This window comes from Odontesthes bonariensis, chromosome 22 (genome assembly GCF_027942865.1).
Source record: "Odontesthes bonariensis isolate fOdoBon6 chromosome 22, fOdoBon6.hap1, whole genome shotgun sequence".
In the NCBI taxonomy this organism is placed as follows: Eukaryota; Metazoa; Chordata; class Actinopteri; order Atheriniformes; family Atherinopsidae; genus Odontesthes; species Odontesthes bonariensis.
The window spans coordinates 19,758,620-19,774,217 of NC_134527.1; the positions used below are offsets into that span (position 1 = coordinate 19,758,620).

Genomic DNA, 15,598 nt, shown 5'->3' on the forward strand with positions numbered 1-15,598 from the left:
AGCTTCCTGTGCAATAATTAGCTGTGTCTTAGGAGAGGCTGCACAAAATGCTGTGCTCTCCCCTGTCGGATGCATATTAATAGGCTTGAAAACAAATATATTTTGTGGTTTGGTGGTATGTGTCTGTATTTGCCTGTGCTCATGGGTGGGTGAAGGAGCTTTGCTATTAAGCTCTGTGTATGTGTGTGTGCAGAAAATGGAAAGTAAATGTCGAAGCTGTAGGGCTCCATCTTTGTCCATTCTCCTGCAACATTAACTGTCCAATCACAGCATAATGGAGGTGAACCCATTGCAGCATTCATACAAAGCAACGTGCCGCCTCCCTGGTGTATGTGTGGCTGAAAACACTCAGTATCAAACGCGGCAAGTGTTTGTGCCGTGGTGTGTGAATAGGCTTTCTGCTGTTTTGGAGTGAAAGAATGAAAAATGTCAGGAGGAAAGAGAGATTAAGTGCTCTGGGGAGTTTCTGTGTGGGTGTCTATGCACACATACACATCACACAGCCACTGCTTGTAAATCATGCAACAGAAGAGTTGTAAAGAGGGGAAAGCTGCACTCCAACGTGTCCCCCTGGGTTGGGGCGGTAGACGAGAGGCAACATGGGAGAAGGGGGAGCCTGTTAAGCTTCTACACATTTACAAACAACTGATAAAACACCTTCCCACTGCTGGGAAGCAATGGTGTCCAGAAGGGGTGGAAAAACAGGGGCCCTGAATTAAGGAAGAAGGACAGAATGAGGGATGAGGCCATCATAGAAGAGAGGCAAAGAACGATGTGCAATGACAACAAAAAGCCAAATGATAAAAGACTAATAGCCGTCTCCACGATATGTAACCTCCTGGGAAAAGAGCAGAAGCTTTCCAGCTTTATAGGTTGAGCACTCTCTCTTACACACACACACTTAAACAGCTAACATTTGGGGGCATGAGTTGAACATTTCACAAACACAATCAAGATCACAAAGTACTCATACAGTCTTTGGTTTCCAATGGGAGTAGTAGTGTGGTGGGATATCAAATCAGTACTTGATAGATAATTGATACCATCACGGGCCTGTTCATGCACACTCACGCTCTTTCAGGAAGGCAGAGAATAAAGAGAAGAAGGAGCAGGAGATGAAGTGGAAGAGGGCGAGGAGGGAATGGAAGGGGGAGGAAGAGAGGCAGGTGCACAGTCAAGAGAGATGAAATGATTAAGAAATGATTAAGTTGAGGATTCAGAATGGAAGAAAAGAGAAAGAGTAGAGTCAGAATAAAAAAAGGATAAATGATAAAGAAAGAAAGATGGGGAAGATTCAACAGAATTCTTTGATTAAAAGACACCGAAAGGCAAGAAGCTCAAGAAAAGGAATCATGAAAATCCATGCTCTTGTTTATCCCTTCCTCTTAGTCTCCATTTTTAAACCTCTTTGTTGTGTTGCACATTTATTCAGATGCAATCCAGATGGGAAGTGGAAGGAGCCACATTCGATGCCTCTGGCTCTGAAAATAAAAGTCCCATTTATTCTTTTCCCCCATAGAAAATGTTATGCAATGCACAGTTGAAGCCCGTCTGATTTGGATGAAACACTCATCAGTACAAAAGATGTGCCATGCATTGGAGAACATCTAGTCTAATAAAAAACCTAGGGTTTGTTCTGTGTACAGAAAAATGACGGAAGGTAGAACATATAGCTAAATGTTGTAAATACAAAACATGCACCTGGCATGCTCTCTCGAACTAGTTTGGAGTGATTCAAACTGAGCTGTGAGTTGTCAGAAGGCGATGGTATGGGCTACAGCTACGCGGTAGAGTTTACTGACCGAAAACAAAACTGGTGGTCATATACAGGAAAATAAGAGAGGTCTTCAGGAATTCTTCTCAACTGGATCCATTGTGTATATTCTTAAATGTGTTTTAGCCAATAGAGCTTTCAATAGAAGCAGCTGATCGTACATGTGATCTGTCATGTGACAGCCAGTATTTGCACGTGGGGGCCATTTAAGTTATAAATGGGTTGAAAAATGACCCCATAAGCCATCTAGCACAAAAGATTCCCATGCATGGGCATGCAATCGGTCTCTCCTCAAAGTAAAAATCCAATGTTTTTTTCTTCTGCTCGTCTTTCTGATATGTTTAATTTTTTTCTGAGTGGTGCTTGATCCAAGAGCACGAGTAGCCAGTGTGCTCGGTGGTACAAATAGGTTGGCTGTATGTGGTCAGCCACCGAGGGACCCAGTGGGCAAAATATACGTCACACATGCTTTGTGCACGAGGAGACATAGAAAACGAGCATGGATTGCCTTTACAAAACCAGTTACTCAACAAAAGCCAGCTGGTCCTGACAAAATAAATGCTAGAGGTATTTCCAGTATTCTGGCAATTTAATTTGAAAATAGTATCAATTTAAAAAATGATAAAAATAAAAAAATGACAGGCCATACTCACCACTTACCTGCTGCTCTAACACCTGATGTAGCCAATATTGTCAATTATATATGTTCGATGTAGCCACAGGGATAACATCTTTAATGGTTGAAACTTGGTGAAGTCAGACAGAATGTAAATATGTACGTTTCAAGTCATTTCAGGCTAGACAGTGAGAGGTTGGAACATGAGTACAGGAGAGAATTCGGAGATATACAGACAAAAATATCTCACAAGTCATCCAATGACTCAGACAACAGAGAATAAAAATAATAATGAGCTGCAAGCAGAGAAGGAAGTGAAACGTGGCAGATCAAATCCCAGAGTATGAGACGCAAATCCAAAACAGAGAATTGCCCTTTCATTGTCTTTTCATAAACGACCGAGCCACTTTATGTGGTCATCTTGATCATGTTTTACTAATGGATCCACCCTCTTTGTTGGTGAGGTCATAGCCGGGAAATGGTGGATCCAGCTGACCTTAATCACAGGGTTTTGATACTTTAGGAACTAGTCTCTAAAGATGAGAATGAGATCCTTTGTGTTTTTTCTTATTTTCTTAATCAGAAAAGCCAAAGCTAAAATGGCTGCTACAACAAAAAGAATACCAGATGTAGGATATGTAAAGATGAGATCTGAACCATGCACTAATAAGGCTATTCATAACAGTCTGCATCTGTTAATATCACTGAGCATCCAGCAGCTCCACTTTCCAGAACATGACGGATTTTTTTTTAACCACCTCTAACACATATTGACTATAGTCAAAGCCTCTTTAATCTGAGCTATAGACATCCATAGTTCCCACATCCTGCCAGCTTTTTATTTCTAACATCAGTGGAGCTTTAGCACCCAGGATGTGGAAATGCCAAGAGGTATCACGCTTTGGGGTCAGATTTGTTGACAATAAGAAAATAGAAAATGCAGCCAGACATAAATTTAATTTGCTAACGTACAAACACAACAATTTTCAAGCCAAAGGGTAGTTTGTCGAGGCGCTGATGGAGAACACTCTGGAGAACCTCTCAAATGCACATAATGATGGATTATTCATGATGTTGTTGTACTCATGAAATAACAACCTGTGTAGGGGAAATTTAGAGGTGAAATCCAAGACAAACAGTAGCAGCTGTGTAGCCGTTTGCCATGTAGCCCCTAAGTGCACCTGATTAACACTCCCTGCAGCGAAGTGAAATCCAGCCAAGCTGATTTCTACACGTTTATAGAACAGCAACAATGACTAATCTACTGACTCGGACTGAAAGTATCGGGCAATTGACCCGCCCACCCAAGAGTCACACTGATGGGTGCAGCCACTTTAAGGACCCTGAAGAGTGTGCAGATGTGGCAGTGAAGTCTTAGATCACAGAGCTCGGCTGATGAGTGCCATGCGTAATGTGCTCAAAGGGCGATTTGTTATGTACAAAAGAAAAGAAGAATCAAAGGGACAGAGATTAACACATGTAAATAAGAATGCTCAGATATGCACCGTCAGTCATGCCATCTTCAAATGACTTCTAAAGAGGACAACAGAAAGGTTTGCTTTTAAAATAATCAATGACTTTAAGGTGAGCTCGAAGGATTTTGCAAATGTCGTTATATCTGGAACCTCGTTTGAAGCAGGTAAACTAAGACAAAATGGCTAAATCTAAAAGAAACAGTAATGGTCATTAAACTGAGTCATGAAAACACCTTTTAAAGGAGCAACAGCAATCTATTGACTGATCCATAGTCAAGTTGTGACTGACTTCTGCAGAAACAGTGAAGCTCCAACAAAAAAAAACAAAAAAAAACATTGCCTTTTAGTCTGGATACCAACATAGTCTGGATACCAACATATGAGATTAAACACAACTATGACCAAGGAGAACTTTTTCTTTTTAAAGATTCAATAACTCAACAACATTCCAAAAAAACTGCAGGCATTTCTGGAAATAAGTAGTTTACTGAATGTGAATCATATGTTCAAATAAGTCAGTGTTTCTCCTTGTAAAACCCTGGTGGTCAATTGGGCAAAGAGAACCCCAGTGGCTGCCTGAAAAATCCTTTTGTTTGAAGAAATGTTGGGAGTTATTTCAGACTAATCCATGGGAATTTCTAATTACAAACTACATTTCCAGAAGAGCTGGGAATTTCTTAATTCTTGCCGAATACTTTATTTCACCTGCTCAGCAACCCATGTTCTTTATTGGCCAAATATTCTTTACATGATGTTCAATACATTTTCAATATAAGACATATCAGATTAGGACAGCAGGCAGGCAGGTCTTGTGACTTATATGCAACTTGTCACATATATGCAACTCACCCATGCCATGGACACTGATGGACCACAATCCCATCAGAGACGCCACTTTTCACATTTTGCTGAACAGCCTGGATAGTCTTTCTCACCTTTGACAATGCATAACCTATAACATAGACTCATCTGACCACAGAACAGACATTCTGCTGTATTTCGGTCCATCTTGATGAACTAGTGCCCAGAGAACTTGCAGTAATTCTGCACAGAGTTATTGGAGTAGTTGGCTTCCTCCTTTCGTAGTACAGTTTCAGGTTACTTTTCTAAATGCAGCGGCAAACTGTGTTGAGTAAAAACAGTTTTCCATCTTACTCCTGAGCCCATCTGGCAATACCGATGAAGGAGGTATGACGGCGCTTCTCATGCAGTGCTGCCTGAGGGCTTCAAGGTCAAGTGCATCCAGCAGTGATTTCCAGCTTTGGTCCTCAGGCATTGACATTTCCACAGACTTCCTGAATCTTTTCTCTTTTATTAGCCCACATGGTGAACGAAAACCCATCCTTGCTTTGAAAGACAGGGCCTTTGGTGGATGCTTCTTTTATAATGAATCCTGACACCCTCACCAATCACCAGCTAATATGCTGATTGAAGAATCTTCCAGAACACCTGTAATTGCATATTTTATAAACTTTTGTCTCTCCCTGCCTCTATACTAACTTTTCATCATATTTCAGACATGTCAATACTTTCTAAATCCAACGAATATGGTCAGTGAGGACACAAAAAATAATTTCCTTTGCACTTGTGTCTGTTAAATAAAGATTACAATGACTTAACAAATTGAAGATTTAAGTTTCTGTTGCTTTAATTTTCAAGTGGCTAATTGCTTCCATGTAAAGAATCTACCAGTAATTTATTCTTACAAATCTTTTAATCGAATAAATCAACTTAGCTTAATGTATGTCAATTTTACATTATTGTAAAAACTAGAAAACAGCTAATGTTCACATTTGATTGTACACAGTCACAAACTTCTGGTATTGATACTATACTGGTTATCAAGCACATCATTCAAACTAGGCCAACCCCCCTGATCTTCCACCGCAGTTGGCAGCAAGCCGCAGAACAAAGCTGTTAGCCAGAGAAATAAAACTTTTTTTGTTTTGTTTCACAGCAGTTTCATTCTAAAGCATGCTGTCTACACACACTGCAAGTTTGCAGCCCACACACATCCCAGAACACAACAGAACACGACAAAAAAACAAGCAGAGGGGGATATCTTTGCCGAGAAATACATCACCACACAGTTCTAGTGGGCCAGAAGACATGAATCATAGGGATCCCTTATATATAAGACTTATTTTGTTTACCTTTGAGGTATATTCTGCTTACTCTGCTTGTAAAAATGATCTTGATAATTAATCGGTTACAAAAACAGTTCAAGCTGCAAACTTCTTTGCCGTTCATGTCTACAAGTTGCCTGAAATTAGAAAACGAGAAGATAGGCATAAAAGTATGAAGAATGTTTCAATAAATGTGATATTTTCTTAAAATCATATCAGTGGCCTCAACACCAGGGAAAAATACAATTTGTTCAGTATGACTCAGTACGTTTTCAGGCATGATTTTTTTTTTTTTTCTACCTCAAAAGATATTTGGAGGGTGCAGTGCTCCACCAAAACACCTTATTTTTTGGATTCCTTCTTGGATTCTTCCTGGCATTGCTCCACCACTTTGACAACATTACCTCTTTGAGATCCTTTTGGTGGAATAAAATATACTTCTGCTTCACTTGGTTTAACATGATCATTAGTTTATGATGGCAAATGTTGACTAGTGTGAGCATTAAACTCAAGACACATGTTGCTTTCATTTTTTGTTACAAATATGTTATTGTCAGAGATAAACATTTGATCAGATCCTTCAAAAAAAGCAAGCATTAAACACACCATAACTCCTCTATTACCTTATAAATGCCTCGTGTCTCCACAGTAGTTGCTGTTCAGCTTAATTTATGTAGTTTATGAACACACAAACAGTCACACACAAACCTAGTGCAATGCACAAGCTGGGAGAGGGAATAAATTCAAAGTGGCAGTGCAGTCAAAAGTCTCTGAGGCAGTGACAGTAACGCTGGCAGGCAGGTGGGAGTGGAGCCGTCTGCTCACCAGTCGCTGTGTAAGACTGACAGCTAACCTCTCAACACAGTGTTCCTCGATACACACATGCAAACGCTGACAGTAGCCTCAGTCACACTCACCGCTGTGCACTGTGACACACCAAACAACACAAATGCTAAGAGACCAATGCTAATGCCCACGCAGAACCGTCAACATGAGAGCTGTATGTCTGAGGGGTTTTACCTCCGACACGTTTTTGTTTTCCTGTTGGACGCCCGTGGCTCAGGTGCCAACCTGGATGGGTTAAAAGCGGAGGACAAATTTCGTGTGTATGCATGTCTGCATGACAATAAATCCGATCTGATAAATCTTAATCTGATCTTAATCTTAATCAGACAGCCAGTGCCCACCTCGTGCCCACCTCAGTGTCACGACCTTCATCTCAGGAATATTTCTGCTCAAAGTCTCTAAGTCTTTGTGGCCAGATGCAATTACTTTAGATGTTGCGAGCTTCAGCTTTAACGCACAATGACGTTTTTGATTGGGTGTTGCCTTTATATTGTTTATCTCTGTGCATGTGTGCAGATGCTGTCGGGAGGTCTCTTCAGCTTACAATTTCAAAATGTGAGTCTTTGAGTGTTTGCTGGCACAAAGGATAACCAGGATGTCCCTTATGTAGATTAGAGTGACTGGGGCATGTATTGTGGGCAGACTGCCAGTTTGCGTGAGTCTGTGTGTTTGTATGTGTGTGCGTGTCCGTGTGTGGGTGCAGCAGCAGGATATTGATTTTCCTAATTCGTGTATTTAACGTGTTAAACTTCCTACTAATTAAAAGCATGCAGCATTTCATTAAAAAAACTAACAGAAACACACCTCAATACTGCTCTGTTTTTTACTTTTAGTCACAGGGACATTTGTGGGCAAACAATATTCCACTTCATCATCCTGATGAATTCTGTATGAAAGGAGAATTGTTTTTATAAAATTAGCTTATAATTGTAGCTACAATGGCAACAGATGATCCCCTCTTAGAATATTCTATTTTTGTCTGCAGTACCAGCAGTCATACATTTAAATTCTTTACAGATAAACTGGACTCACTGTTTTCATCTGTAAACTGTAAAAAACAATAAGTTAACTGCAAGCAATCATCATGTCTCTTTACAAAAGAAAAGATTTCAAGTATGTTCCTTCATGCCACTTCTTTTAGTTTTTATTTTCAAATAAATGTAATACAGTGTTTAAACGGGTTGCAAGTGAGTGTCGTCACATAGATCTGGCGTGTGTGGACAAGCGTGAATCATCTTGAAAGAATGGTGTCTGTTGAGGTGCACGCTCTTATAGGCCACTGCTACCGCAGCTTCCGTGATGCCAAAAATAAAACAAGCAGACAAGGTGAGTCATGGCTCTGCTTATGCTGGTATCTCTTATTAGGAAGACCCTCCTTTGAATGAATAAATCCCACTTATTTTTAAAAACATATTCGTCAAAGCAGTAGCATAAACTGTGGTTTGAAAATATTTTGTAGTTGTAATATACAGGTCACAAAGCAGGAAAATGGGTTAGCTCCTGGTTATTAACTCTGTATCTTTGAATTCCTGTTGTGCGTGTGGAGATTCACGTAGGAGTTGTCTGCACACATTTTTTATTTGCTTTTAATTGCTTTTAAGTCATCTAAAAAAACCAAAAAACCCCCATATTTTTTCACAAATTATGTGTTCCTCAGTCAAACGATTCATACAAGCAACAAATAAACATATCATAACATATTGTAAAATTAAGTAAGACAACTTCAAATAAAACATACTACTACTGTGAATGAATCAATACAGATAACTAAAATGCAGAAATCTCCATCTTGGTCTTTCGTTTTCCAGAAGTGACCATATTCAGACAAGAAGGGGGGAGCTGGGGAGTAGTACTGGAAAGCTGATTGGACAATAATGCATAATATCCTTTTAATATCTGTGGAATTATAGGAACATTTTATGGAATTATTTTCAGAAGGGCCACTAGATCACTGAGCAGAAATAAATATAATTCATCTAAAGAAACCGTAATGACTAGTGGGAAAAATGTATTGACTAACATGACCTCATAAAAAAAAATATTGATTGTGTTAACCTGACCGAAACTGGAATTTTGTAATAAATGTAAACATTTAAGTCGTGCTGAAATCATACTGAATTGATTTTTTAAAAATCCCACTGACACACCCAGATAATGTAACTGGGAGGCAAAAATTTCTCCCCGTATATGTTCATTTGGATCCGAAATGGCTGAAGTGCTCTGTGCACGCTCCACAGATCCCGCTGTAAGCTTTGACCCGCAAGTAACTGAAAAAGTTGGTGTACAAAAGAAGGAAAAAGCTACAACAACAGATCATTTGTTGCAACAACAGCACGGATGAAATGTACAAGGCTGTAAACGTGTCCACTTAACACCTCAGCATGATGCCAATTTGATGCTAGTTAAACTGTTTGTCAGTGGTTTAGGTCTGTGGGGTAATAGGTCAACTTGAAAAAGCACAATACCTACTTGGACAAAGACAGTAGCATATTTAAATGACCCAGCAGGGCTATAATCGCAGCTCGACTTAACCGTTCGTGTCGTACTGTCTCATCAGGGGCCGAAGAAGTGAAATGAACAGAGACTAGTAAAGACTGATAGGGCCATTCATGCTCAAGTTATTGAAGTCCTCTTTTTTTTCATCCAAATCATAAATGGCAGACTGAAGGGGCTATTTTTTCTCCTCCTGTCATTGTATAGCATTTCAGGGAACTATAACTAAATTTTAAAAAATTTAATTCAAAGGAATTAGTATTTTTCCAGCAGAGCTACTGTACAGAATATCTTGAAAGTGTGCAGAATACACAGACTGTTCAAATAACATTTCATTTAGAAGGACCATCTACAGACACCGGAAAAATTATTTATCATCCAATTCAATTTTAGTTGAATAATCTTGCTGGTGATTGTAAGTCTCTTTGGCTATTGGAGTTTAATCAAATAAATGCAACTACCAAAACAAAACTGCTATAAACCTTACTCATAATCCTTTGCTGCATGAGTCTGCTTTGAGTCTGCTAAATCCTGATGGGATAGGAGGCTGTGTGGCATGTTTATTAGGGGAGGTGGTGGATAATGGCAAATGAATGAGAGAGCTTGTTACACCCAGGTTAATCAGCTGAAATAGCCTCAGGGAGCTTGACCTCGTGTTTCCAAATGTACATTTTATCTTTGGTAGTTGACTATGCAGTGAAATTAAGACTTTGTTTTTTATGTAGGAAAAGAAGATAAACAATAGCCTGTGTGAACATACAGCTAAAAGTGTTTTGCTGAGTTTTAGGTACACACGGCAGAAAGCTAAAAGTCAGGGGAAGAATGATCTGAAGGTTGAGAAAGACTCTGTGGAAATCAAAGTTATAATACCTTAATTTTTAGGTCCAGAAACACTTCCCCATGCTGACAACTTTGAATCTCACTATTTGCGTAATGTGTTATGGGAAGATATGTGCATCTGATGTACATCTTGGCATGAATCATTTTAGGTCATAAAAGACACTAAATTGTCCAAGCGTGCCTTTTTTCACCACAAATCTAATTAACGCTGGTTAAATGTATGTTTATCTTCGCTGGGCTTCAGTTTGCCACTGCAAGGCTGCCAGTGCGGCAGAGCAGCACGCTCTCTTCATCTGTGGTGTCTGTGCTGGTGTGATGTTAATATGAGCAGTGTCCAGTTGAGATGACACTGTTGCGCTCAAACCTTTTAGGACTGCAGACTGTAAATTTCAGCAGAGTGGTATTTTGCACCTTATCTTTAATGAAGTTTGTTTGGCTTGGCAAAGAGGTATAAAGAACACTGTGATTGCCTAAACTTTCATCTAATTTGTGGAGTGTCATACTTTACTTGCAAGTTTAAAATGATTGTTTTTTTTATTTACTTTTGGCATTTGAAGCTTTGAACTATGCAAGATGCATACATTCACAACTTTCACCTGAAGTTATCTTGATTTGTCTTTAGACGCAGCCATTTTTAAATACCTCTCAGTTAAACCTAAAATACTTTTCCTTATGGCTAAATAACACACAAGCCTATCTAAAAAAAAGGATGATTTACAAAAAAAAAACGTTTTCCCTGTTACAAAGCTGTCATACTGACCCACAAAGGAAATATACGTGGAAATCCTTGAACTAGACTAGATTCCCCATTGACAATACACATACACACACACAGTACTTGAAGAACAACACATCTGCTGTTAGATTAGAACTTGTGCAGGGTTAAAGTTTAGAATCTTTTCATCCAGTTTTGCCATTTTAGTTTAGTAGCTTTTAGTATTTTTTTTTCATCTTAATATCTAATTTTCAATTCATCATGAAGGATCGAACAGGTCCTTTTAGCTACCTAAATATCCATCCATCATTCCATCCATTATCTTCCGCTGCTCCGGGGGTCGGGTCGCGGGGGCAGCAGCTTGAGCAAAGAGACCCAGACGTCCCTGTCCCCGGCCACTTCCTCCAGCTCTTCTTGGGGGACCCCGAGGCGTTCCCAGGCCAGCCAAGAAATATAGTCTCTCCAACGTGTCCTGGGTCTTCCCCGGGGCCTCCTCCCAGTGGGACGGGCCCGGAACACCTCACCGGGGAGGCGTCCAGGAGGCATCCTGACCAGATGCCCGAGCCACCTCATCTGACTCCTCTCGATGCGGAGGAGCAGCGGTTCTACTCCGAGCCCCTCCCGGATGACCGAGCTTCTCACCCTATCTCTAAGGGAGAGCCCAGACACCCTGCGGAGGAAACTCATTTCGGCCGCTTGTATTTGCGATCTTGTTCTTTCGGTCACTACCCACAGCTCGTGACCATAGGTGAGGTTAGGAACATAGATTGACCGGTAAATCGAGAGCTTCGCCTTCTGGCTCAGCTCCTTTTTCACCACGACGGGCCGGTGCAGAGCCCGCATCACTGCAGACGCCGCACCGATCCGCCTGTCAATCTCCTGCTCCATTCGTCCCTCACTCGTGAACAAGACCCCGAGATACTTGAACTCCTCCACTTGGGGAAGGATCCCCAACCTAAATATCATTTAAAAAAAATAAATTTCTAATTGTGGAAATCTCAAAATGAGAAAGCGCCACACATCATATCCAGCAATTAATTTGGCACGTTTAAAACAAAAAAAAGGAAGACACATTTCACACTGTTTGAGGTTATCGGTGACCTCATTCTGACTCATACTCCGTGCTCTTTAGTTTTCTCGCATACACACCCTGTCATACAGCAGCATCATGTGTAGTGTCTGTCTGCTGGTGCTGATAGCAACATGTGGTTTCTCCTCAACACTAATCTCTCACACGCGTGGGGTGCTGCACACATGAACAACCCACAATACGTCTTTGGTAGGAAGTATGATTGCAGTGCCGGGTTTCCTGTCCCTCTGGGCTATCGGGATGTACCGACTCAGCACACAGTGAAGGGAGGTATCCCAACACACACACACACACACACACACACACACACACACACACTCCACCATAGCAACACAGATTCGACGTCTTCATAATCAACCAAAAAGACACACACTGTGCAGAACTTTTAAACCTGCAGTGCCAAAACAAAACAAAAGATGTTTGGAGGCAGCAAGCAGTCATACGTCACTGCAAGTGGAGCACCCGTTGTGATCCAGGCTGCCAGAGCAACCTCACTGGACCACACCCAATTGGTCATGACTCATCAGTCCCCCTCTGTTGTTGTCCATCCATGCCAACAGACAGAGGGGATGGCAGTGAGAGTCAGAGTGATAGAAAGGGAGGGGAGATCATAAAGAGAAGAATCAATGAGGATGAGAAGACACTCATGCTGAGACACAAAGAGAGCGACACACTGATGAGTGCACTGTGGGTGGGACTCACCAGCTCGACTGAACCATAGTGTTTCCTGCTGAAGTCTCCACGCCTGCAACCCAAGTCCTCTGAGGCAGAGCTGTAACACAAACACATGGTCAGACACATGGCCTGTTTAACCTAAATCACATCACACAGAGTACAAACAAACTGTCACATCACTCATACGCAACAGCATTTGATTATCTCTATATCTCACTTATCGATCTCTGTCTTCTTATTCATTGATATTTCATTCAGATCTGTCTCTCTTCCTTTCTCCTTGTTTTTCTCTCCCTCCTTCCTGTCTGCCTCTTTTTGTCGGTGTGCTGAGGCTGCCGGTGGCATGGTGACTGGCCGGGAGCAACGGCCAACCCAGTTCTGATTGAAATGAGGGCCCTGATTGAATTAGGCTTTAGTGATAGATTGAGACTGGCTGGGAGAGCTGACTGCTTCTTAAAACAGTCAAATGAATGCATACCCCTTGTAGTTACAATCACAAATTCATAGAAAAAACCCCCCCACAGATATGCAAGTAATATACAAGAACAAATAAACAGCTCCTTAAATGTTTTCCTAATATGGTTGACATGGGGATTAAAGTTAATCCGAATCCAAACACACTGACAAGATGTGAAACTGCTATTTTTTCATAATAAAGTTAGTTTATGTGTTAAGTAGAGAACTAGTTCGACATTTTGGAGGATACACCAATTCACCTTGAAGCTGGAACCTCTGTGGAAAGATTAATTCCACTTTCTTATCAGGAATTATCGATAGAGGTGTAAGCAAAAGTCGATAGGAGCATAAAGACTGGAAAAAGGGGAACAGCTACTGTAGCTCACTGCAAGGTTCCGTCTTACATTTTTGGTCTGTTAACACAAGAGATAATGTGTTCATTTGTAAACATTAGGAATAATTGAAAGCTTTACTTTGAGAAGATGGCTCAATCCTCAATGGCTCAACCCAATCCTGCTCATATTTCACATTTTTAAGAGACAGGGAGAATGTATGAATTTTAATCATTCAACTCTTGGCTGGTAGGGAAGTTTTAGGGAAATTTTATATATATATATTTCAGCTAAAACCATGAGTAATGCCAGCTGATACCAGCTAAATTAGAAGGTAAACTTTTAATTTTTGGTGTATTTTTTTGCATTTATGACAGCCATCTGATACAATCAAGTACAGAGAGGGAGACCTGCACAGAATGATATCGCTTTACAGGAAAATGACCCTGCAAGAACTTTGGAGGAGACTAAAGTCTCAGTGTAGCAGCAGGGATTTGGCCCACAGTTTCACTGAACAGCCCATGTATCACTGCGTATGTTCAGTCATGATAATCATATTACCATTGAGCCCAAGCCTAAAATCGTAGTGATTAATTTAAACAGAAAGAACAAGCTGAGTATAATTCCAAAACGATCAATTAATCTCTTTATATGCCGCAGACAGTGTTCTCAAAGCTCCCTTACAAAAGCATTTTATGTCTTTGAAATACTAAAAGTAATACATATCTGCTTAAATCATATTAGGAATTAAGCTCTTTGTGCAGCGAAATCATTGCCAGACAGAAGTAAAATGGTATGCTAAAACAGTTTCTCATTCAGCACAGTGAAAATAATTCAATAAAAAAATGCTAAGAAAAGGAAGTCAGCTTATATGATTAATAAAGGATTTGACTGAAGATAGAAAGCACAGTGCTGGTGTGCTACCGGTGTATGGTAACACCTTACACATGCTATATATACGGCAGAGTTATTCCTTTACAGGCTCACACAAAGAGCTCAAATGGAATACAGGAAAATACTTGAAATCTCTTAACTCAAATGGTCACCAAAGATAGTTAGCACCACATGAATGTAACTGTATCGTAGAATTTTGTGGAAGGGAGCGCTGTTAGAATTGAAGCTACATCAACATTATCAGCGCTACATATGAGCTAATTTTGTAGTTAAATTGCATTCTTATCAGGTGCTCTAACCACCTCAACTCAATTCTGTAAGAACTCTGAACTCTTGAATTTCTAGCCCAATCTCAAAGAATAAGCAAAACACTGGAGAAAACTAATGTTAGCTGCTTGCATTGATTGTTCATTTGGTCTTTGCACATGGCCACAGTTGAGGGCAATGACGTAGATTGACAGGTAAGTCAAGAGAAATAGTCCCTTTTATTGCCACTATTCAACAAACATTGGGATGCTTAATCTTCTACACCTGATATAGACTATCCCTGCTAAATTGAAGGGAGCATGCCCTACTTCTCCACCGAGAACTATGACCTCAGATTTGGTTGTTGTTGATTAGAATTTCAGCTGCATTACACTCAGCCACTAACAGTTCAAGTGAGCACTGGGCGCCCTCCGGCAATGGTGCAAGAAGATCATCATCTGCAAAAAGCAAAGATGTGACCTCCCTATCATCATGCTGGGGGTGACAATATCACTATGGCAACGCCTTGAAATGTGGTCCATTAAAATTACAAACAGGAGTGCAGATAAGGTGCAGTTCAATGCCCAGACTGAATAGGTCTGACTTACTGCTGAGTATGTGATCACAGGTCTTGAACAGAGTGTGCAGGGACCTCACAGCACACAGAAACAGCCCAGTCACCCAAAAGCATGTCCCACATAACACTGGGAACCTGTTCAGAAGCATTTTACAATTCTACAAAACACATATAGACTTGTAAACTTCAAGGCACCTTTGACAATCTGCATCCTTCAGAAGGCTGCTCATGTACTCACACAACTGGAGTTACATGCATAAACTTCTGTTTTTTTCAGTCAATCAGACTTTATCAAAACAGTCCTTCCCAACCACCTGACACTATCCTACTCCAGCTCCAAACAAGGTCCAAGTCCAAAACACTAATGACCTGTGTTCTGAATTAAAAACAAATGAAACACATAAATCTAATAGATTTACTATGACTAAACACTAGAGGCGGAT

The 15,598-nt window shown here is 40.5% G+C and overlaps 1 protein-coding gene across 7 annotated transcripts in view; it reads right to left on the bottom strand.

Annotated features, from left to right (window-relative positions):
* The window catches only part of garnl3 (GTPase activating Rap/RanGAP domain like 3), a 79,426-nt gene that overhangs the window by 37,506 nt on the left and 26,322 nt on the right, over window positions 1-15,598 (bottom strand). For all 7 annotated transcript variants that reach the window (XM_075455159.1, XM_075455161.1, XM_075455158.1 and 4 more), the window contains exon 2: window positions 12,678-12,747. In XM_075455159.1, coding sequence (XP_075311274.1) covers window positions 12,678-12,747 — 70 coding nt within the window. The remainder of the gene's footprint in view (window positions 1-12,677; window positions 12,748-15,598) is intronic.